This window comes from Physeter macrocephalus, chromosome 13, assembly GCF_002837175.3.
Source record: "Physeter macrocephalus isolate SW-GA chromosome 13, ASM283717v5, whole genome shotgun sequence".
Lineage (NCBI taxonomy): Eukaryota > Metazoa > Chordata > Mammalia > Artiodactyla > Physeteridae > Physeter > Physeter macrocephalus.
This window is the reverse complement of record NC_041226.1, coordinates 85,989,684-86,013,935: the sequence shown is the minus strand read 5'-3', so window position 1 is coordinate 86,013,935 and position 24,252 is coordinate 85,989,684. Positions and strand designations below refer to the sequence as shown.

At 54.7% G+C, this 24,252-nt stretch overlaps 1 protein-coding gene across 1 annotated transcript in view; it reads right to left on the bottom strand.

The window, feature by feature from the left end:
• Positions 1-6,583: 6,583 nt before the first annotated feature.
• The window catches only part of LOC102992785 (mediator of RNA polymerase II transcription subunit 27), a 120,735-nt gene continuing 103,066 nt past the window's right edge, over positions 6,584-24,252 (bottom strand). The window contains exons 6-7 of the mRNA XM_028497377.2: positions 9,216-9,293; positions 6,584-7,141 (exon numbers count right to left, since the gene is read on the bottom strand). Coding sequence (XP_028353178.1) covers positions 7,007-7,141; positions 9,216-9,293 — 213 coding nt within the window. The 3' untranslated portion in view covers positions 6,584-7,006. The remainder of the gene's footprint in view (positions 7,142-9,215; positions 9,294-24,252) is intronic.

Genomic DNA, 24,252 nt, shown 5'->3' with positions numbered 1-24,252 from the left:
GGGGGAGGCGAGGCAGGGAGGGGGGAGGGGGGAGGGAAGGGGGAGCAACAGCGTTCTTCACTACAGCAAAACGACAACCTGACACCCAGCAGGTTAAACTCAACACCAAAAGCACAGCCCATGATCAAAAAATGTGATAAATTGGACCTCATCAAAACTGAATATATCTGCTTTGCAAAAGACCCCATTAAGAGGATGAAAAGACAAGTGACAGTTGGGAGAAAATATGTGCAAATCACATGCCTGCCAAGGATTCATATGTAGAATATATAAAGAACTCTCAAAACTCGGCACTTAAAAACAATCTAATTAGAAAATGGGCAAAAGACATGCACAGACAGTTCACCTCAGACGATATCCAGATGGTAAAGAAGCACAGGAAAAGGTGCTCAACGTCATTAGCCATTGGAGGAATGCAAGTAAAAAACGCAGTGAGGTATCACTCCACACCTATCAGAATGGTCAAAATAAGAAATAGTGACACTACCAAATGCTGGTAAAGATGTGGAGAAACCGGATTACTCACACACTGCTGGTGTGAATGTAATACGATATAGTTTGGCATTTCCTTTTAAAACTAAAAATGGGCTTAATATATGACCCAGCAATTGTACTCATGGGCATATATATTCCACAGAAATGAAAACTTATTTTCATGCAGAAATTTGTACACGAGTGTCCATAGCGGCTTTATCGATAATGGCCACAAACTGGAAACAACCAAACGTCCTCCAGTGGATAAAGGGTTAAACAAGGTGTGGAAGCCACTGGAATATTAATTACTCAGCAACTAAAAGGAACGGGTTACTGATACACACAGCAACTTGGATGAGCCTCAAGGAAGCTATGCTGAGTGAACAAAGCCAACCTCAAAAGGATACATACGGCAGGGTTCCACGTATATAACACTCCTGAAATGAAATCATTCTGGAGACGGAGAACAGCTTACGGGGTGGCCAGGGCTTAGGGATGGGGAAGGAGGTGAGTGTCGTTTGAAAACGGTAGCACGAGGGAGTCTTGCAGGGAGGGTACGGTTAGACATCTTGATGGTGGTGGTGGTTCCGTGAAGCCGCACACATGATAAAACTGCATGGAGCTACACGCAGACACACAATCACACAGACACATAAATGAGCGCGTGTGTAGCTGGCGAAATCCAAGCAAGCTCTATGCATCGTACCAATGTCAACTTCGTGGTCTGAGCACTGTATTGATACCACGGTCGTGCAAGATGTTGACACGGGGGGAGGCCGGTGAAGGGTACACAGGACCTCCCTATACATGCCTTGGTAACTTCCTGTGAATCCATAATTATTTCAGGATAAAAACCTAAACATCCAGGAGAGATTCACTGCCTAAATTATGATCATCAAAGCGTGGAAGGCCACTGCCACACAAAACCCAAGGACGGATGAAACAAGGAACACGAAACCCTCAGGGCAGCATCACTGTTCATGCTCCTGACACAGGAGGGCATGCTGTTCGGCGGAGGCTGCTCCCTTCTCTTCCAGAACAAGGGTTTCCGCCGGACCCACAGGTGCCCGGTGAGAGACTGCACCCTCCCAGCAGCCCTTGCAGCCAGGTCTGCCATGTGACTAAGTTCTTGCCAATGAAGGTCAAGTGGAACTGATCCATGCCAGTGCCGGGTCTGGTCTTACAACACCTGTGCGTTTTTCCACCCTTTTTGTAAACTCAGAAGGTGCCTGTGACTCAGCTTCCACCACGCAGACCAGGTCCTAGGTCACGTGGGTGAGAGGATGGAGGAACAGGATCCCTGAGTGACCACGTGGAGGAGAGCAGCCCTGGGATCTGAAGCACTCCCTTCCTCTGGGGCGCTGAAGTGGAAGAGAAGTAAGCGTCGACATTCTTTAAGCCACTGTTTTGGGGCCTCTGTGTTGGAGTAACTTAGCCTTTGCTAAACGGCAAAAAGCAGGTTTCAAAACAGTACGCAGTATGATCTGCTTTTTTACAAAAAATGTGCACACACCAACACGTCCATAGGAAGGTCTGGAAAGGTATACACCCAAGTGCTCTGGTCATTGTCTCTTGCTAGTGGGAATGATGGGTATTATCTTCTTTGCTTGTCCACATTACCTAATTTTCTAGAAAAGGAACACATGTATTCCTTCTGGAATTAAGAAAGCGAGCCTATGATCGAGATGACGGCCAAGAATTAGACAAGGGTGAGTAACGCGTTAAGTAAAGATCCACCCCACAGGTGGCGGGCTGGTGGAGCTTGCTGGCGGCCCAGGCTGGCTCTCAAGCTCATGGCCTCTCGCTGTCCTCCACCCTCCCCTTCCCACCCCCCTCGTCCCCTACCTTCGCCGTACCGTCTTGGCCAGAGGGACACTTCACTCTTTTGTCTCTGTCAAGCTGGGGGACCCACGATGCAGAGGAAGCCCACTGGTGGCAGGACCCACCTGTTCAGTTAGCACCGAGCCACCGCGCCCACTGTCCCCGAGGACAGCCAACGTGCAGCTGAAATTTCAAACTCTATTAGCGCAGAGACAGGCTGAAGCTGTTCTCGAGTAGCTAATCATCTAAAAGCTGCCGAGACGATGCTCTACCTGCGAGGTGCCTGTGAACTTGAAGGTTTATCTCTTCGAGTACTAATGACAGGGAGCAGCCAACCAGCAGGTTAAAATGCACCTTGGGAGTGATGTTTTGAGGTTCCTTCCATGAATTCAAGGGGCGGGGGTGGGCATGAGAACGGGGGAAGGATGGCAGAGACGGGGAGAAAAACCTGCCTGTCCTAGAAAGTGAAGCCTAATTACTCCCCGAGCAGACCAACTGGAGGACAGGTTTGTCCACGAACGCCCTGCACAGGCTCATCTCTGACGTACATACGGTGTGGCCTTGAATGAGCTCTGTCTGCGGTGGACCAGCCCTGCCGGCTGCACCCCACGGAGCAGGTGGAGTGGAACTGGCCCACCCTTGCCTGTCGAAGGCAGGACGGTGGAAGCCCCCCCGCTCACCTTCGGCACGCCAGTGGGGATGCGGACGCTGCGGGGCCCCGACGAGCAAGGTGGGCCGTCTGATTACGGACCCGACGGCCCCAAGACGCCTCCCGTCGAGTCGGCGGGGGTTCGGGATCTTGTGAGAATCCTGGCGGCTGAAGTCGCCATGCCTCCTCCTCCTCCCGGCTCGGGTGACCTTAAAAGGCTCTCGATTTAGCATCAGGCCCACACTCTGACACTCTAAACGCGATGGGGAGTTTGCACGCTAACACTGAAAGATCATCATTTTGTGCCTGCAGCTTTCCGTCAGGAGCGTGAAGTGTAAAAACATCACTCGATACCAAAAGGCCAATTCCCAATTTAGAGCAGGAAAAAGAATCTGGACAACCTTTTACGGCCCTCCTCATCCCCTTCTGTCAGCTCCTAACGGGCGCCCTGCTGATTAACAGTAACCTGGCCGGCAGAAAGTACGGGGTAAATGCATCGCTGCTTATCCTGGCAGAGAAGCATCTGTAAGACAGGGGTTTCCAAGTTCGGGCCGAGCGCTTCTGGGGCAAGTCTTGACACAACACACTCGGCAGAGCAGGGGCTGGTTAAGTCCCTTTGCTTCTGGGGAGGAAGCTTTGCTGTTGAGCAGCCACGGAGCTCGACGACACAGGCAGCGGGATACCCAGGCCCTCCAGGCCTCGAGCACACGACAGGGAAAACAGCACGAACCCACCTGGGAGTAAAGCAGACAACATATGGAAAGCGCCTGGCACAGAGCAGATGCTGAGCTGTCAGGGTGGTAATTAAGTCACCTAAAATACCTCGTCGTTCTGGCCTGGGGCTCACCCGTGCACAGTCTCAGGAATGGGGGGCTGGCACACCCGTTGATGGCCACGCTCCTTTCTGTAAGGGGTACCATTATTTTTCTTTAATGGTGTCACTTTTTCTGTAAGACGGTTCCAGACCCCGTGGCTATGCCCACAGCAGCGTTAGGTCCCAGCTTCCTCCCAATCCACATCGTGGAACTGATCCCAACCCACCTCCAGCCTCTACTTTTGCCCACTTCAGGTCAACACGTTCTCTAGATCTGAACGGCTGACACACAAAGCCAGGCTCTCTCGTGGGCGTCTGTTAGGCACCAAGTGTTCGGGGACCTGGCCAACAAGCCCCTCACCCTCCGGCCCCTCTCACCTTTCCAGAGCCCAGCCCCCTCCCTTTCAGCTTCCCCCACTCGGCACTGAAGGAGGAGAAGGTCAAAGGGGGGATCGCCCTAAAGGTTGACTAGCCCGACCCTTATATTTTTTCCCCTTTTAATGAGGGAAAGTTAAAAAAAAAATAGAAGAGTAGCACGCCTCACCCATCTATCCAATGTCCAGCCTCAGTAATTATCTGCTCATGGCCAATCGTGTTTCGTCTACAAGCCCCCCGCCCCCTCCAACTCTCCTGCCTGGCCATCACGGGGCCATCAGCCGGGCGTCCTGCGGGAGAGGGGACGGCGTCACGTAGAGGACGAGCGACTTGTCTGAGTAACTACAACTGGGAGTGGGGGGCCAGAGTTGAGGCCCAGGCCCGCCCTTCGCACTTTCTGCTGTTGCTACACTCTACCTGTGCTATCATTTATTTGTTTATTTTTATTTTTGATTGAAGTATAGTTGATTTACAATGCTGTGTTAGCTTCTGGTGCGTGCTATTATTTAGTATTTTTCTTTAATGGTCTCACTTTTTCGCCTAAGTGCCTTAGTTTAACACGGAAGCTTCTTACCATGCCTGTAAACGGGGAACAGGCATCAGTGGCCACAGAGAGTGGGTATCACTGAAAATGACGCAGAGAGGATAGGAATAACGTCACTCGGTCTAAGTAGAAACCACTGCCTGCCCACGGCTCTGAACGCAAGGTCTGCTCTCTCTCCGCTGGAAACAGAGCTCGGCAGCGGGTGGAGGGATCTTTGGGACCAACGAGGACGCTCTCAGATTTGCTGCAAACACTTAGACGTGCAAATAGCTCTCTTCCAACGTGGTGTACTGTCACCACAATCGCATCAATCATCAGAGGGCTGGTGTCCTCCTATGTGAACCTCCCTGGCGTGCGCCGTCAGCCGGCTGCAGTCGGGATGTACCTGTCGTCAGCACGTGCGCCAACTCACCTCGTCGTCACTTCACACGAGCTCTGAGTACCCACATGTCCTGCGCGGGGTCAGTCGACTTGCCATTTAAATGCCTTCCAAAAGATGTACAGCCATGAGACAAAACGCTATTATACACCCAGTGTCCTCAATTCGGGATTTTCTTGCAACAAACAAGTGTCTTTCTTACAAGACCAAAGAAAGGAAGATACCCGCCAGTCAGTGCAGCTGTGTTATGCTCTGTTACCGGGAGCCCTGGGAAGGGATCGCCTGTCACATGTTAAGACAGTAAGACTTGAGGCAGCAGAGACCGCAAACCCCCTTGGAAGACATGAAAGGAATTTCAGGGCAATGAAAGGCTGGTGTGACTGATTCATGTGTCACACAGGATTATCATTAAAGCGTGTGCCATCGTTTAATTGGCAGCCTGCTTTTCTTAGGGGATCATGAAATAATGGTGCATCTTACAAGTGATGGCATCTTAAATGTGATAAACCCTGGTATTTAATCTAAAATCAGCCGCTGTGTGGAAGCGTTCCTGCGCTACATCACGCTGCAGCTCACGCTACTGCCCCAAACTGGCCCCTGAAAGCACCGCCATCTCCTAGAGAGACCAGTGGTTCTCAGACTCGGGCCCACAACAGCCACCTGCGGGGCCTGTTAACAACGAGGTTGCCAGACCCACCCCCCAGAGTCACTGATTCAGCCGGCCCGGGGTGGGGCCCGCGGATCTGTGTTCCTAATAAGCTCCCGTGATGCCACAGCTACTGGACCATACCTGGAGTGGCACTGTTCTATTGCTTCCCCCATCACTAAACCCCCTTTATCCTCTGGGTCTTTTTAGCCTGGCAGGGCTAGGTGTGGAGGGCCTGGGTGGTACCAGGACCCAGGTGGGAGCCACCCATTCTTCTGGACACCTCGGAAGGCAGCATCTCTCCGGTATTGTTCACCGCAGAGAGGACATTACTTGTCACCTAGGCTGGGCCTGCGGAAAGCTCTGGGGACTCCCCTGTCCTTCTCAAGACCTTCAGCAGGTCAACGCTTCTTCATATAAACAGGTTATGGCTTTAAATGTCAGGGGCGAGGCCCTGAATAAACTCAGCAGACTGGGCTGGAATCTGTTCACGGTAATATTTAGGACAAAACGGGACAAACAAGCCGGGCACACCTGTGCCGCCCGCTCGCACGTGTTCTGGCTGGTAACACAGGCAGAGTCCTTTCCCTTTGGTACATGTGTGTGTGAATGGTTTAGTAAAATGAAACATCTGTGCACTTTTTCCTGCAAAAAGAACAATCCACTTTTCAAGCCGCTGAAACGTCTTTGAAATGGAATATTTGCCAACACTTCCCTCTCTCCCGAAAGCAAGAAATAGGGAAATGTGTCCTCAAAAAGAATTATTTCAAATGCAGACATTACTAAGTTATTTTTCCTTCAAAAGGCCCAGATCTGCTCACATGTTCACGGAACTGAACGTAAAAGGTACTTTAAGAAACCGGAGACAAAGCCTTGTCCTGGGTACAAAAGGTTTATTGCTTATAAAAATAAGTTATGGAACAAACCAAAAAACTCAGCACGACACAAAGGCTCATTCCAACTATAAGATGACTTAGAACAAGGATCCAGGCGGGTCAATGGACTAGTACTGCGAACATACACGGGAGAACATGCTGCCTAACTACTTCCTTGTAGTGAGTCCTAAGACGGCCCCTTTGCCCTCCACGCGCCAGCTCAGGTGGACAACAGTCCCATCAACGGAGACGGAGTCTGCTCTTCAAGAAGCTCGGCCTTAGCGCACGACGTGCTGCTTCGCGGAAGCGAGCGGGCGGCGGTACTGCCATCCGGCCGCAGAGACGCGTCTGAGCCCTCACTCTGCCCGAGGGCCTGTCTGGGAAGGTGCTGGATGCGGGTCTGCGGGCTGGCCCGGGGCTGGGGCAGGGTTACTGCCGGCAGGTGTCGTGGAACGCTTCGAGGGTGCGGAAATCCCTCCACGTCGGGGGAAGGCCATCTTGCAGAAACTTCCCGCAGCGCTGGCACGGGGCCTGGAACAGCTTTATGTAACTTCTTAACCAGGTCTAAAAAGAGAAGTGGGGAGAGGGATAACAGAAATGGGACCCGGGTGCTTCCGATGCCGTCCTTCCTGCACGCCCGACGAGCACCAGGACAGAGAGCCTGAGCTGGCTGTGACCCCAAGAGGTGCCCTGTGACGTTGCAGAAGCTCTGGGCAGAGTCCACAAGGTCACAGCACTGCCGGTTCTCAGTTCTGGTGCCCTGGGCCCCTCCCACCTAAGGGAGTTTAAAATAGAAATCCCTACTCTCAGGCAGGCAGCGCTCCCGGACGGGCGGCCGCGAACTACGGCGCAGCCTCGCGGCCCGGCGGGGGCGTAACCACGTTTCTTCTGAGTCCCGAACACCAGCACTGATCCTCTCCTTGCTCACCAGCCAGAGGTGGCGAGACGCGTGCGGAGAGAGGGTGAGCGCAGAATTCCCCACCAAGGTCGACGCGCCTTCTTTCTAACCTGATTTCAGAGGTCACCGCCCACTGAGACAGCGTGGCCCGACACGCCTGGCGGGAGGGCAGGGACAACTTGGTGCCACCAAATAACATAATAAACGGCAAGCACACACCGGAGGGGTTCAGAGTGCAGAGGTCCTTCGGGCATCATACATAAGGATGAGACTCTCATAACTCAATTCTCAAACTCAAGGAGACTCACAACCGTACCAACCCAAGCCCACAGCAACGGGCCAGCGAGTGAGGCGAGCTCCCGCTGTGACGGGGGTGCGTGAATCTTGTCATTTAACATCCTCCTCAATCAGGCAAGAGGAAACCGCTCTTTGGAGAGGTCGGCCGCGTGGACGGATACAAACCCTTCTGCTTCAGCACAGCTGCCTTCCTGGGGGCAGACCGTGGCTCACGCACCCTGTCCCCCTCCCAAAGGCTAGGGTTCAAAGTTTGGGCAATAAACACGAGGATGTCGGTGGATCATTCAGTCAAACTAGTTATTCTTCCCAAACCCCAAAGTCAGTTACCAAAGGGGAACTGGGCATTACGACATGTTAGGTGAAAGAACAGGTCTTTCGATCCATCCAAAAAGGAAGCGCTCGCTAGAGATCGCCAACTGAAATCGTTCTCTCTACACGAGAGAACCTCTGTGCGACGGCCCCGCTGAGCCCCACGTCTGCCCCTTCAGCCTCCCCGGCGTGTGAGCCCATCGATGAGCCGGGCTGCATTTTCTGAGAAATGAACCACAGGCTCCTAGCGGCTTAGCTGCGGCAGCAAACGTGACGAGGTGGGTCGGACGAGCAGAGCTCCGCCTGGCAGTCGGCGCCGAGCAGGACTCGCTAACGGGCCCGTGTGATGAGCACGCTCTCGAGCGGGCAGCCTTACTGGCCGGAGTTAAGACGGCAGCGTTAGCGGCAGTGAGAGACGGAGCCTAGCAACGCGAGAGCGCGAAGCCCCGTCAGCGTGGCGCTGCAACAGCTGGCCACGTGTGCCAGGATACGGTGGGGCCAGTTGTTGGCCCTGCTGAGACCGACTGGCGGGCACGCGATCGATCAATGAATTGGCTCCAGGGCTGCGAGCCGGGGGCACAGGGGAGTCCTGACGTGCAGGACCGATCTCCAGCACGTGAATATTCTGGTTCAACGTCAAGTCACCGACGGCCGAACAACCAGCTCGAGAGATTCTGAGCGTTAAACGGGAGCTGGCGGGAGCCGAGCCCAGCACACCGGGGGATGGCTGTTTCTGGGTCGCTCCCCATCCTGAGCTCTGACCTGGAAGTCTAAGGACTAGGGGTCTTGGAGGAACGGTGTCACCGTACCTGCTCAGCACCAAGCACAGGGCCCGGCACAGACCAGGAGCTCGATAAATACCTACTGGCTAACTCAACGTCGGAAACCGTGCTGGAAGGTCACTTCTGAAACCACCATGTGTTCGGCAAGGACAGGAAACACCAGCTAATTAAGCAGGACATGGTCTCTCCTAGATCTCTTCCCAGCTGAAAGGAAGTATCATTTCCAAACTGGACCGTCTCCCCGCTGCGAGGCCCGTGCGAGCTAAAGACGGTCCAGCTACCTTCCGAGCTGCCTGTTCTCACTTAAGGAGCCAAGGCTCAAGGGGGAGACTTGACTCCTTAAGCCACTTACCATGAAGGATCGGACCACGACGTCGGGCATCTGGGGCAGCTGGTAGTGGAGCAGGGCGGTGGTGGCATGGTCCGTCACCTGGGAACCAAGGACAATGCCTGGGTTAGAGCTACTCGGAACCAGCACAGAGAAAACAAGACGAAGGCGCTCCTTTTATATGACGTCTCGTGGAGGAAAAGACATCTAATAAAATCTGAAGGTTGAAAATTAGTTAGCAAAGTTGGGGGCAGGGAAGGGAGGGGGAGGTGCGCTGTAAGCAGACAGGGACACAGGTATTCAGACCCGGAAGCAAGCGAAGTGTGGAACCTTCCAGCAACTCCAGACAGGCTGCAGCACCTGAGAGAGGCGTGGCCAGAGGTCAGTGGAGGGGTAAAGAGATGGCAGATCACAGCGGGCTTTATAAGCCCCGCCACCGAATGAAACACTGCCTGGACGCAGAGGCTCGCTCCCAACTGTCCATGTTCGACTTCATCTTTACCCGGGAACAATTTTCCTGCCAGCGTAACTGGGCTTTCTACTTCCTTTAATTCCCATTCTGGCTCATAATTTGTAGCCGTACAGATTCTGTGATTGCGACCCTGATCATTTCTGATGATCCTTCCCTGAGGCCTCACAGATCCTACCGTTACCTTACTGAAAAGCCGTGTCACTCCCAGTGTGGTCCGCTGTCTGACCAGCTCTTTGAAAGCTGTGGTCTGGTGGGCCATGCCCGTAACTGACCCATAACTGACCCATAACTCCCCCAGCAGGGCCAAGGGCATGACTGCTTTAAGTTCCCTAGAGGCATCTGGGCACCAGAAACAACGTGCACTAGGTTTAAGCCCCAGCTCTGTCTGCTGACCTGATCCAACTACTCAATCCCTCTGGGTCTCAGTGTCCCTCCTGAAAAGCAAAGCGTTCGTCTAAGATCCCCTGTAGTTCTGAAACTTGGTGACACCGTGGATTGCTAACGCCTGCCATCCATCAGCAAATTAATAGATTATTCCTAATTTGATAGTTGTGTTCAAACTCATGGTTTATTTGATTGTCTTCATCAGGGGGTCTTGCCATTACAAATGTTGTGGTCAGAAAGCAAAATGAAACAAAAAACCCCCCGATAAAATGATTAACTTTGTGAACAAGAGTGAACACGGTGTGCAGAGGGGCCTCGGCGGCAGTTAAGCAAACCGACCAGGTGGAAACCAGCAGGGCTGGTCCAGGTCCCGCACGGGGAGCTGCAAATGATCCAGACATTAGTCCAGCTGTGTGTCCACACCCAAGGCCAGAGAGGCTACGCCCTGAAGACTGAGGATGCGGGCTCCCCAGTTCACCGAACCTCTAAGATGCGATCTCCCCTGGGATAAAATGGTCACGCGTGTGAGGTGCTCACTCTCCAGCCGTGCCTCAGGCCCGCCTGCCCCCTCTCCTCTGCTCTCCCCGGCCCCCGGACTGGCCCTCTTTCCTTCTGGACTTTCGTGGCCTGCCTGGCGGCTGGTGAACCCCGCTAGACGATCGGCCCTGTGCAGGCAGGGATCTCGCTCATCCAGTCCACGCTGTGTCCCCCAAGGTCTAGAATATCACCTGGCATCGAGCAGGTGCTCGACACCTATTTGTTGAATAAAGACATAAACTTAAAAATGGCCACTCATCAAAGGCCACATGCCGCAAACACCTGTACTGTCTTTCTTGCAAATACAGCAATGGTTCGCATATCCAACACTGCTGAGAAATTCTTACCCAAATGACTTTCAAGATAAATGGCACTTAGTCCTTCAAGTGCAAAGACTGTTTTAATTTTAAGCTGTTTTTGACAGACAGCTTTCTAAAATGAGCAATGCTTAAAAAAATAAAAAAAAAAAAACAGTAGAATGATAACTTGGCAAAACGGCGGGTAGTGACTGGCGGGGTGAAATGAACGGCTACAAAATGCAGCGAGGCAAACTGGGCCCCGATGATACCTGCTTAAAGCTTGGTTCTTACCCATCAAGTTGCCTCGCTAAAGAAAAAAAAAAAAAAACAAACCCACACACGTGCCATTTATAGGCTGATAAGACATTCCTTAAAATCACATTTGCCAGTACAAAAGAAGCAAACTTTCCGGAGAATTCCTTCTCCTGCCCCTACTGTTTATTTTACAAGCCTCTTAGAAGCCCCACCCTGCATACAAGCACACAGAGCAGGTGTTTCGTGTGTCCGCTGTCCCCCAGCTGCGGGTGTGCTCCTTTCCCAAGATGCAGAGGATCCATCTCCAGTCCCTGGAGGAGTCTAGATCCGTCCACTTTGGCACCTCGGGCACCTGGCCTGGGGCCCGATTTCCCAAACAGACGGATCACCCGGAGGCCACGTCCGAGGCTGGGAGGCTTTGTTTCACTGCATGTTTTCTTTGCTTTTCTTTTTCCAATTTTTAGCACGGGTGGCCAACATTTAAAATTCAGGAAATGTCCCCTAACTTGGATCCTCGGCTCCTCAACGCACCGGAAGGTCTGGGGGCAGTTACAGTGCCCCTGCCCGATGGGCCGCTAATGAAGATTAAGTCAGTCCAACCATATGACAGGCCCTGTGGCTGTGACCCGGCCCTGCCCACTGGCCCCCACAGAGCCAAGTGGCCACCACCAGCCGGAGCCGAGGAGGGGCAGTGCCTCTGGGCAGGGCGGGGGCACCAGCACTTCGCTCCATGTGCCCAGTCTCACACCCAGCCCGCTCCCCTCGTGCTACCTGCCTGGCCCCTGTGGCCTTGGGATTTTAGGGCCTTCACCCAAACAGTGCCAAGCATCTCTGCCCCTCATCCTCCTGTTCGCTGGGTGCCTGGCCTGGCAAACCTGTGCTCATCTCCCCCTCCCTTCCTTAGCTGACCTCTGGACTTGACCTCTTCTGGCTGAGTTCTGATACTGCACGGTGCTAAGCCAGGCAAGGCATCATGCTAACTACAGGGACATCTAAGGCGCTCTTGCAGACCTGCTCCTCCTGTGCGTGTTTTCAGTAATGGCCGGCCATCCACCCAGCAGCCTACGCTGGAAACCTGGGCTTTTCCTCCCACTTGTACTCCAGCAGCCTCTTGCATTACAGCTCATTTAGCTGGAATCCCTCTACTTTTTCCCAGTCCACTGTCTAAGCTTCCGCCTCTTCCTGTCGGGATGACCAGAAGAGCCCCAACTGGTTTCCTCTGGCAGTGGCACCCAGAGGGGGTGTTCTGTGGCAAGGGGTCAAGTCTGTGGCTCTGGAGGTGTAAACTCTGGCTCTACCTCTTCCAGCAATGCCACCTTGGGCAAGTTACTTCATCTTTCTTAGCTGCAGTTTTCCCATCTGGAACAGGGTGATAATAACAAACATTACCCATCACCTGGGATAATTGTGAGGATTAAATAAAATAACATGTGTATGCTGTTCAATAAATATTAGTGATTATTATTACTAAGCTATAAATCTAACCATGTCACTTCCCCACTGAAAACCCTTTCAGAGCATGTGAGTGCACTTAGGATAGAATCCCAAAGTGCAAACGTGCAGGACCTGGTCCGTCCTCCTCTCCCTACCCCCTCCCAGTTCTGAGAATGTTTCAGCTTCCCGTGCTCCACCTCCTCCTCCCCCTCCCCCTCCCCTCCCCCCTCCCCCTGCTTGGCTCCTCTTCCTCTTTCTGGGCCTGGTCTTGATCCTTGTGCTTCCTGACCGGGTCACGTCCCTTTACTCAGATCTTGTCTTTCATAGCATTCCTCACAACTGAGCTTGTATAATTATTATTTTTTTTTGCAGTTTTGGTTTAGTGTCAGTTTCCCTAACTTGGCTGTGAACTGAGAGGCCGGACACCATGTCTGCCTAGTGCCTGACACAGAGGTTTTCCAGTCGTGTGTTGACTGAACGGATGATCCCTTCTGTCTCTGAGACGTCCAGGGAGGCTGGCTCACGTGAGGTTTGGGGATACAGACAAGGGCCTTAACGGGGTGGGGAGTGGGAGACAGGAGCTAAGGACTCTGGACCCTGGTCTACCCTTACTCTGCTGGGAATCTTGACTTTCCATCTGCTGGGAGTTGCTGGGGTTCACTGGCCGGTTCTTCCCTCCTCCCTGGCACGGGGGAACGTTCCAGTCTCTCCTGGAGTTGGGCCACGGGGCTAGTTCTGACCGAAGCATCGGGAAGCGGAAGGGGCGTGTGCTACTTCCACAGGAGACGGTGAAGAGCAGGTGTGGACTCTCCAAGACCCCTCTCCCCCTGCAATGCTGGGAGCCACGCCCTCAGAGGGGGGATGTGCAAGGTGGCGGAGCCTCCGTTAAGTCGGGTCCCAGAGTGATCGCGCGGAGCCCGGCCCTCCGACGACTCAGGATGGGAGTACGGCGGGAGCAAGAAATAAACGTTTATTGTTTGAACAAGAAAAACTATGAGGTCTGTTTGTTACAGCAGCCGTCTCTCTCCTCTTCAGACTGAAATACCGTACCCTCCTTGGATTATTCATCTCCCGTCTAAAAGATGAGCCTTTGCCAGGAAAGGCAAAGTCCTTTCCACTCCAGATCCGTGCAGTCTGGCCCCAAAGCCCAGGCTCCTCGCCGGGCCACGTGGCGTAGACCAGCCCTTGCCCAGAGCTGGTGCGCAGTAGGCGTCGACTTGGAAACCTGCCGTTAGTGCAGGCGGTTCCACTTAGGGTTCAGCTAAAATAACTCCTGATCTCCGAAGGACCCTCTAGACGTCAGAAGCTCTTTGCACACAATATGGTAGAGGAGTTTTGGGAGACTTGTTTTGACTGGAGTCTCCTTCTTCAGTGTGTTGACTGGCAGCTGTTCCAAGGTCTCTGGAAAGATTCCTTTCTCCCTTTCTGAGCTGAGTTCCCCATCAGTTTGGGTGCTGGAAGACCTTCTTTCTCGGCCCCTTTGAGCCTGGGGGAGAGGGAATTGCAGTTAAGCCCTGGTTGGTGGAGGAGAACACTTCTTCCTCCACGAGTCCTCTAAGTGGCGGCACACGCAAGTTCAAGCTGCGACCTAGGAAACCTCCAGAATGGGGCCGCTTGAAATGCGGTTCGCGGACCTGTAGTGGCAGCATCACCTAAGAATGTGTTGGAAACGTGAGTTCTTGGGCCCCAGTGTAGACCTCGAATCAGAATCTCTGGGTGGGGGCCCAGAAATCAAGCCGGCCTCTCCAGCTATTCTCAGCGATGCTAAAATGCAGAAAGATGCAACTGTTACTTAGCACCCAGTCCCCCGGGGATCCTGCTCCTGAGCAGCTGCGAATTACGCAGGTAGGTGCGGGGTGGAGCTGAGACTGGGCATTTCCAACAGACCCCCAGGCCTGCCCCTGCTGCGGCTGAGGGGCCAGGCCGCTCAGGGGGCTGAGTATTCTGGGCCCTACAGGGAAAAGGCATTCCATTCTGGGGCGTGACACAAGGGACTACAAACCCAAAGGAGAGCTTGTCTTTTTCACGAATCACGACGAACGATACTACCCGCATCTCATAATGGTGCTGTGGAAGGAGGGGTTGGGCGTGGCAGTGGTGAAGTATTTTCAAAATGAAATATTTTCACAGCGGGTGGCAGTGGATTGGTAGGCTTTTCCTTCCTTCGTGCTCTTTCAGGACTGCGGGATAATTTTATTAACCTATGGTAGCCACATTGATGAGAGCTTTCGATGTATGTGTCCCGCTCATTCAATCCCCACGGCAGCTGAGGCGGGCGCTCCCTTGGGTCCATTTTAGAGATGAGGAAATGGGGACTTCACAGAGCTTGGGAAGATGCCCCAGGCCACACAGCTGGCGAGGGGCAGTGGGTATGTGGGCCCAGACCCTGCAGGCCCGAGCCTACACCGCCTCCCTCCTAAGACACCCTGGCCAGCTCTCCGGTTTGCTGATAAAGGCACCCGTCCCAGGGGCCCCGGTGTCACCTGCCCACCACCTCCCAGCCCGGCAGGCAAAGTCTACGGCGAGCCAGAGGCCCACTGCCAGGCGCAGGTTAGACCTGCAAATGTGGCTGGTGGGTAACAGGCTTCTCAAGAGCAGAACAAACTGAATTAACTAGAAAATGTCCTTCTCCAGAAACGGCTGGAGTGGCGCACCAAAGCTCTGTTTTGGCCTCTGGCTCCCAGGCAGGGCACGGAATCAGTTTTTACATTACTGGGCCGGCAATCTGGCCAAATTCAGCCTCTTTGTTCAAAAGGCCCAGTATATTCTAATTGCCAAACGGTGGCAGCTTTTTCTAGGGCTGACATGAGCGTTTAATTTCTTCAACTTCCCATCACCAATTACAGAAATATTTTAATAGAAGGAAACAAAGCTAATTCGCTCTTACGTTTTCCCTCCCTCCCTCCCAAACCTCCCCGAGGCTGGTTTTCAGGTCCCCGGGGCTGAACTCCAAAGCAGCAGGTAAGACACGGTTGTCAGATGTTGGGGAAATTCACCTGCAATGATCTTCCTTTCTGTCAAAGCATTCCACCTTCAATACTTTTTTGTTTCCTGCTTTTCAACAACAAAGTTGTTTTTTCTGCTCAGCATCCAAGATGTGGGAAAAAAACAGGCCTGGGGCAACAACAAAAAATTGCTATTAACTAATTTAATTCGACTCTGGACCAGTCCAGCCTCGGTTCGGGTCCCATTGTGATGCTGAGCTAATGAGATTCCCCTGGGAGATGAAAGCCACCCCGTCTGGCAGCGGAGGCCACAGAAGGGCGCTAATGCTCCTGAGAAAGGGAGGCCATTCATCCACCAGTGAGTGCTGGTTTGAAAAGAGCTCAGAAAAGATCAAAAAGGATGGCGAACCCAAGGAAAGAGGGAGGAGAAGACATGAAAGTAACAATCAGCCAGGGAGACAGAGGATGCGGCACAGAGGAGTGGGGTGGGGGGAGGAGAGGCCGGGGGCGGAGACTGTGCTGAAACCAGCAAGAGGACGCGCTCGGAAAAACAGAGCGGCTCCAAGGAGCATGCAGACACTGGGGACTTCGCCCAGAAACGCCCCGTTTCATCTCGAGGCAAAGAAAAACTGCAGATGCTCTGGCTTAGTCTGGGCTGGGCACCTCCTCCCCCTCCACCCCGTCCCAAGGCTGGACTGCAGGTGATTTATTTACTTAGAGTAGGGTGGCATTTCTATTGCTGCCAACCCACCCACTTTGCTTTATGAAGCTTACTTTCAGTTTTCTCCTCCACCAACCAGGGCTTAACTGCAATTCCCTCTCCCCCAGGCTCAAAGGGGCCGAGAAAGAAGGTCTTCCAGCACCCAAACTGATGGGGAACTCAGCTCAGAAAGGGAGAAAGGAATCTTTCCAGAGACCTTGGAACAGCTGCCAGTCAACACACTGAAGAAGGAGACTCCGGTCAAAACAAGTCTCCCAAAACTCCTCTACCATATTGTGTGCAAAGAGCTTCTGACGTCTAGAGGGTCCTTCGGAGATCAGGAGTTATTTTAGCTGAACCCTAAGTGGAACCGCCTGCACTAACGGCAGGTTTCCAAGTCGACGCCTACTGCGCACCAGCTCTGGGCAAGGGCTGGTCTACGCCACGTGGCCCGGCGAGGAGCCTGGGCTTTGGGGCCAGACTGCACGGATCTGGATCTTGCCTGTCACTTAAGAGCCGGGTGACCTTGGACAAATATTAAATGGGTCAGTGCAGGGAAAGTGCTTGACAAATGGCAAACGCCCACCAAATGGGAGTCACCCTGTCTTTCCCCCACCATCCCCACTACCTTGTGATGGCACTACAAAAGGAAGACAATTTCCATTCCAAGTGAGGGAGCGAAGTCACAGGGAGGTTAAGTGACCTGCCCAAGCCAAGCAGCAGAGCGGGGCCCTAGGCCTTCGGGGGACAGAGGCTGTGGGAGTGTGTGGAAAGGTGGCACATGAGGCCATCTCCTCCCTACTAGGGAACGGACCCCAAGACTCTTAGGGCAGAGGTGGGAATCAGTCCCAAGTCCGTTCGCTTACACCTCAGCTCTTACCATGTACCCAGCTGCCCCTCTGCCTCACCACCAGAAGCTTCTGCCCGCCTTACCCAGCACCTACCCTGAACCAATCCCGACACAGGACCCTCAAGAAGATCTCAAGGCTGAACGAGTCTCCCTGACTTGCAGAATGAAGGGGGGAAACAGGGCAAATGAAAGCCGGCAGTGTTAAGGCAGGTGGGCGGGCATATTAATCAAGGAAAATCAGAAGTACAGCCCAAGGAGGGGGGTGTGCTAAGAAAAGGGGGAAATGCCGCTGTTGCAGCGATGGCTTTGGCATACAGAGCCCACTCTTCTTCCCACCTGTGCCCTCCTTGAGCTGTGAGGGCAAAGAGAACAGGTTCAAGTCCAGCAAGACTATTTTCTGCTGAAGGTCAGCCCCTCAGAGCCTGGGTTTTATGGCGGCCAGACAGACCCTGTTCTTTACCCATAACGGAAGGGCAAAGGACAGAGTGGTGGTACACAGAAAGGATCAGTGAGACCCAGGGATGGGACCAAAACTCTCCTAATATGTTATCATCCCCCACCAGTTTCCTCTTTTAAAAAGCAAGAATGTGTCGTATTTCTTGGTGGCCCAGGGACTGTCCTCGGGGATTCCTGAGTCCGCCAAGGTTGTAGGCATCGTCCTGACTCTGTGCGGGCTTCCAGGCTGGAGGGGAGAGCTTGCAGTGCAGCAGAGGTGAGGCGTACAGACTCTGGAGGCGGTTTGCCGGGCACCACCCCCCCGGCTTCTGGAAGGCTGTCTGGGCTGGGGGCCAGGACCTGTGCTGCTAAAAAGCTGCCCCGGGGATTCTGATGTCAGCAGTGTTGGGGAACCACAGGTGAACGGGCCGCTGCAGGCCTCTGCCCACTTCCCACCACCAGGGGGCAGGACTGCAGCCACGCCGCGCGGGGCGGGAGCTGAGCCTGGACACCGGCTCCAGCAGCTAGGTGGCGCTCTTCCCAATGCAACGGACTAGCGGCACTGAGTACATTACCTTACCTGCCAGCACGCAGCCCACGAAGCCCAAGCCCTCCCCGGCTGAGCTAGGAGAACTGGGGCCTCTGCCTATTAAAAGTATGTCCCGCAAGATTACTGAATAGGAAAAGTTAAGTACAAGTGTTTAGAAGTTGCTTATTTAAAAGAGAAGTCTGGTAGAGACCCAGATCTGGCTCTCCTCCGGTCAATACCTGCTTCCACACACTATGAAGAGGAGCTTCTCTCCGGCTTGTATTAACGTGAACAAAAGGCAGCGAGGTGGGAAAGGAGACCCGGAGCTGTCGGGAGGCCGGGGTTCAGTCCTGGGTTCATCACTAATTATTCTGGGTGACCTTGGCCGCATCACTCCCCCCGCTGGCCCTTGGTAAAAGAGCACGAGGCTGCGATCGCTGGGCGCCTCAAGGTCTAGGTTTCCAGCGGACGCCACTGCAGGGCCTGACTGCACGCCCCCCGGGGGTACCTCAGTGCCGAGCTCCACCCTCAGGCCAACCAGCGTCAAGTGAAAGCCCTGGTTCTTTTAAAAAGGACACGCTGATCCCAGCAGGGGGCAGGGGCACCAGGTTCCTGCCCCCCTCCACCTGCTGCCCTGATGTGATGTCAAGGGGTCCTCAATTTCTGGGCCAGTTACCAAGAGCTCAGAACCAGGGAGACGATCAGCACAGCACTATTCTTGGGAACCTCTTCCCATCTCGACCCGTTTCAAAGAGACTCTGCAGCACAAACGAACAGGCAGCAAAGCCAAACATCTGTTACTTAGTCGTACACGTGCTGGTCCTGCAACTCACAGGCATATAAATAAACTTTCACCTGCTGGATATGCTTTAATGCTATACCAGGAGATTAATCCAAGAGTTTGGGTCTCTACTCTGGGTTCTGCCAAAGACAGACCCACCCTTAACGAGAGGGACACTAGGAATCTCTCCAAAGGAGAAAATTCTTTGTGGGTCTGGGAGTCAAAGACGTGAACCTAGTGTGTTAAATGTATAAAGAGACAGCAACCCTGCCAGCAATGCTGCTCCAAGGATGAGCACTGGTTTTATGAAGAATATTTAAAACAGTCCCAGAAGTACTCATTTCATAAAGAGAGGAACCATAATTATTTCAAAACTGAAGGCTATGAAGCCAGTCCTGAGAGTGCTGGGGCAACGGGGAGCAGTGCAGAGACTGGCTTCTAAAACTGGGAAAAAAGTCCAGGAGAGTGGAAGCGTGGGGGGTTAGTTTTTATCATGCAGCCGGAGTCTCTGATCTGCAGCCTGGATTTGTGTGCCATGGGTTCGGCAGGCTGAGAGGCCCAAGGAGGAAGCCTCACGGTCCACGGGGACTAGGGATTTACTTAGACAGGATCAATACTTCCTTCTCTGCTGATGAAGGAGTCATTTGCATGGGCTCTGAAGGGCTTCTCACCACCCACCAGTGCTGCTCGGGATGAGACCAGGGGCAGGGCTGTCTGGGTTGGACCTGGGGAGGGAAGACAGACACCGCTACTCCATCCTGCTTCAAACCCCTTGTCACAGCTTTGAGATCAAGCTCTATCTGAGAAGGATGATATCTTGTCTGTAAGGGCCAGAACATGGCCTGTGGCACAGAACAGGGCCTCCATAAAGGAGTTTTTGTTTGGTGTGAGGGGTTCCAACCTGACCCTCTTCCAAGTCCCAGCCAAGATGCCACTGATGCCCCAAAGGGAAGCCCCTCAACTCCCAGGACCCTTGAGAGCAGACTGGACGGATGCTCCAGAGGCAGATGTGCCTCTCCCAGCACCCTGCAGCCACACCTGCAGGACCCTCCCCAACACCGCGGCACGGCGCACGCGGTCCTCGATGGCCTGGGACCTGGGTCCCAGCCCGTCTCCCTCGAGCCCCACGGCACACGCCAGCGATACCGGCTGCTTTAGCAATCCCTCCTCCTAGACCTGCTTCCCTGACTCTGCTCAGCCCTCAAGCCTGGAATGCCCCGCCCCTGGCTAGGTCCTTCTCTCCCCTGGAGATCGAGGCCAGGGGCCTCCCCTCCCACCCTGGGCTCTCCTGCACCCCCAGCAGCACCCTGTGGACCCTCCGGCCCTGCGCTTGCCCGACCCGTGACCAGAACACCAGCCTCGCCGCAGGCTGTGCTCTGCACTGGCCCCACTCACCTGGTAGGACCCCAGGTGAAGGAGAGATGAAGTAGGCAAGATGCTATTGATTTATTTTTGGCCGGTGGGGTTAGGGGAGCAGAGTAAAAGGGAGAGTTCAGGGGTGGGAAAAGCTGAGGTCATGGGGCAGCATGGGGAGGAGGGCCTGGATGACCAGGGAAACCTTAGGGTGGACTTGAGGGAGCTCTCCAGGGTCCTGACCAAATTTAACCTTCTGCCAAAGGCCTTGTGCCGGGCCGAGAGGAGCCACTCACAAAAGGTCCTTCACGGGCTTCCCTGGTGGCGCAGTGGTTGAGAGTCCGCCTGCCGATGCAGGGGACGCGGGTTCGTGCCCCGGTCCGGGAAGATCCCACGTGCCGCGGAGCGGCTGGGCCCGTGAGCCATGGCCGCTGAGCCTGCGCGTCCGGGGCCTGTGCTCCGCAACGGGAGAGGCCACAGCAGTGAGAGGCCCGCGCACCGCAAAAAAAAAAAAAAAAAAAAAAAGGTCCTTCACGTTTCCCAGGATTAAGGAATTAAGGCTCTTCATTTAGAAGAACAAAAAAAAGTTCAATGCTGCTATGCTGCTGGCTGCCAGGGAAGTCCAAGCCCAAAGATACCTGAATTGTTCTGTACCCGCTTGGTGTGATGTTATTTTCTGCAGGAACAGCCTTGCAGTTAGAGAAACACATCCAAAGACATCTGGGCTCCCAAGAAAAAACAGACAATACCACCTACTTCCCCATCAAAACTGAGGCAACTGCAGGAGAAAGAACAGGGACTGTGGAGCGGGAGTGAGCCCTGCCCGGGAGACGGCTCTGCTGCTGTGGCGCTGGGTGCCTTTGCCCAGCCCCTGCGGGGTGGGGACAGGTCAGGGTGGAACACACCGATCTCATGCGCCTTCTGCGGGTCACCGGCCCTCTCAGGACACGAGGGGCGGCTCCGGGTCCCGGGACCGTGACTGTAGGTCAGCGTGTCGGGGTTGCCCACAGGGCACTGCTGGCGGGGGGTGGTAATCTGGGGTGCCAATTCCGTGAGGCAGGTACTCTTACGGCCTCTGTTTACAGATGAGGGAACTGAGGCAAGTGAGGCCACGCCGAGAGCAGTGGTCAGCTGGGGTCTGCACATGGGACAGCCCAGCCCCCAGACACTGCCAGACCGCTCACTGGGGGGAACGTGACAGGAGGCCGGCCAGGACGGGGAAGGCAGGGGGCTGGGTCTCACGGGGGCGCAGACAGGCATGCCGCCAGGAAGGTGCCCTCAGCGGCGGGCGGCCTGTGGGGTGGTGGGAAGGGGCCCGGGAGGGCAGGTGGCCGGGCTTCTCAGAAGCAGCTGCTGGGTTCTGACCCCGGGCACACGAGTCTCGGGCAACCCCTCAGGAAGAAAGAAGCTGCGAGGTGAAGGCGAGTGCTCTGCGCCTCCCTGATGGCAGAGGACCACAGACCGCTTCCAGCGGCGGGCGTGCGGGTGCTCGGCTCCTCTCTCACCGTCAAACTGGGTCGTGAGGCTCTTGGTGATCACCACCCTCAGCAGCGGTACAGGGAGCCCTGCAGGGGGAGGTGCTGGGGTATCACCCGGGCAAAACAAATGATCAAATCTGCCCCGGGTTTCGGAGCTTGTGAATATTCAAACACGGCCCTAGGAGACAAGGTGGTGACAAAGCCTCTTCGGCTGCAGCGGGAGTGGAGTGACCCTCCCCCCCGCCGCCCTTCTCGGCTCTTGGTGATCACCACCCTCAGCAGCGGTACAGGGAGCCCTGCAGGGGGAGGTGCTGGGGTATCACCCGGGCAAAACAAATGATCAAATCTGCCCCGGGTTTCGGAGCTTGTGAATATTCAAACACGGCCCTAGGAGGGCTAACCCTTCACAAGCCTCTTCGGCTGCAGCGGGAGTGGAGTGACCCTCCCCCCCGCCGCCCTTCTCAGCTCCCAGGGACCTGGGCTAACCCTTCACAACGTCCCCCACCCTCTTCCTTCTGCTGACCCAGCCCGGTCAGTGTGGTCCGGCTCTCAGCTCAGGAAGGGGCTGCCCTCTGGGATAACCCTGGAACCGTCCGTCGCCTCTCCTGTCCCGAAGCCTGTCGACAGCCCAATGCCCGGCTCCGTGCACGCCCCGCCCTGCCACTCACCGAGACCACGGACGGGAACCTGTCTTCCTTCGCAAAGCTGCCCCCCCGGCCCTGCCACCGGTCAAAGTTGCTCCCTCGGCTTTCTGATTGGGGCTGCCAAGACACACGCGTGAGGCAGTGACAGAACACACAGAAACGGACGCCAAGGCCACCATATTCGGTCCATCGTACGCAAGCTCTCCTCTTGGAGGAAGGTGGACAGCATTTGAGAGAAAAGGGGACCACGAGAGCAACGGGATCCAGAAAAAGCAAAGGGCCCTCCTACGACATGAGACCCCCTTTTGGAGGCTGAGGGGTCCCCTCTAGGCGCGGGGGCCTCTGCCGACGGCCTCACCTGGGCAGGGCGCCCGCCAAGGGCAAGGACAGAGATGTGGCCCGCTGCCTTCGAGCTCTCACCACAACCACAGCCTCCTCCGGGGCCTTATCCGTGCTGTTGGAAGAGGGGCTTCTGGAAGGAAATGGAAGTGAGCTGGGAGGAAGAAATGCGAGATGTTCTAGAGCATGCGATTGAGAAGAACTGAACGCCCGTTGACCGAGCCCCTCTGGTGACGTGCGACGCTAGAGCAGGTACAGACACACAGCCACGTGGGGACAGCTCCCCTTCCTGGGGCTTGGAACGAGCAACAAGTTAGGTCTGCCGCATACTCTTTGGGTGGGCACTCAATTTATGCCAGGCACTCAGTGTCCCCAAAATTTCAGAGAATCGGTCCTTCTAGGGCTCACGCAATCCTGTCTATTGACAAGCACCGGGTGGCCGCTTGATAAAGGCTGCCCCACAGAGGCCAGTGTTTGCATCGGAGCATGAACGAGGGAGCGAAAAAATGAACGAATGAGCGAACACAGGAATGAAGAAGCAGTGGCGGCCTGCTCAGAACATTATCCACCACCTGTCCACGGCGCAGCTCTGCACGGCACTGAGAGGGTTACTTCTCCCTCTGCTGCCTCTAGAATAATGACTGTGGACGAAGAACCGGACATCTGCGGCTACGACTTTTGTGCTCTGCCTCCAAGTGAAAGAGCTGCGACGCAGGTGCCTGTCTCTCCGACACCATCTCTCTCGTCCCCACCTGCCCACCTGGGGCTGCACACACACTCCAGCTCTTTCTTCGGCCTCCCTGCCAAGATTTAATGCAGTAAGTAGCTGCAGAGTTGCTCTCGCTCTTCCTAAGTTACTGGATGAAAATGCCCACTGTTTTGAAGTTAGGAGGTTAAAGATCAAAACAGTGAGTGCCCCTGCAGAGTTTAAATGTCAGAAAAATATGAACACGCTTGAAACCTTTCCCGGCTCTTTGTGATTCTGGCCTTTCAGACGGTGCCCCCTATTCCGAAGTTCCATTCTCTGAATCTGCTCTGTGGGAGGCTTGCTGGCTATAAAAAGCTCCTTTGCCCTAGGACCGAGCGCAGAGAGCCTCCGGGACACCGTGGTAAATGATGGGAGCCTGTCGGCAGCCGCGGCTCCGCGGCCAGCTGTCCCCAGCCCTCCACCGCCGGGGAAGGGGGCTGATGAGGAAGAGGGAAACGGCCTGCCGACAGCCCCCGTCACAGACAAAAGGCAGGTCGCACTTAGCTTCGTGTGGTAGGATCTGCCACGGGACCTCGTGTGCTTGTCTTTAACCTGGGGAGCCAGGCACAGCCCGAGGAGAATTTGACAGGTGCGTGTTTCCATTCTCTCAGCGCCTGATGCTATTTTCCAGAAATAAAAAGGTGAGTGTAAGCTTGGCTTGGCTCTGCGAGGCAGTGTCCCCTCCCACCCCCGGCTTTGTCACCTTGAGGGAAAGACCTGGGAGGGCTTCCCGCCTTCCCATCAGGCCTCTCTCTGCGGTGGCCGCCGCCGCTACTCGTGGGCAGGAAAACACACACAACACACAGTAACTGCAACCGCATAATGAGCGCCAAGGAAAGGAAGCGCTGGGGCCCTACCTACAGCAGAGCAATGCAGGG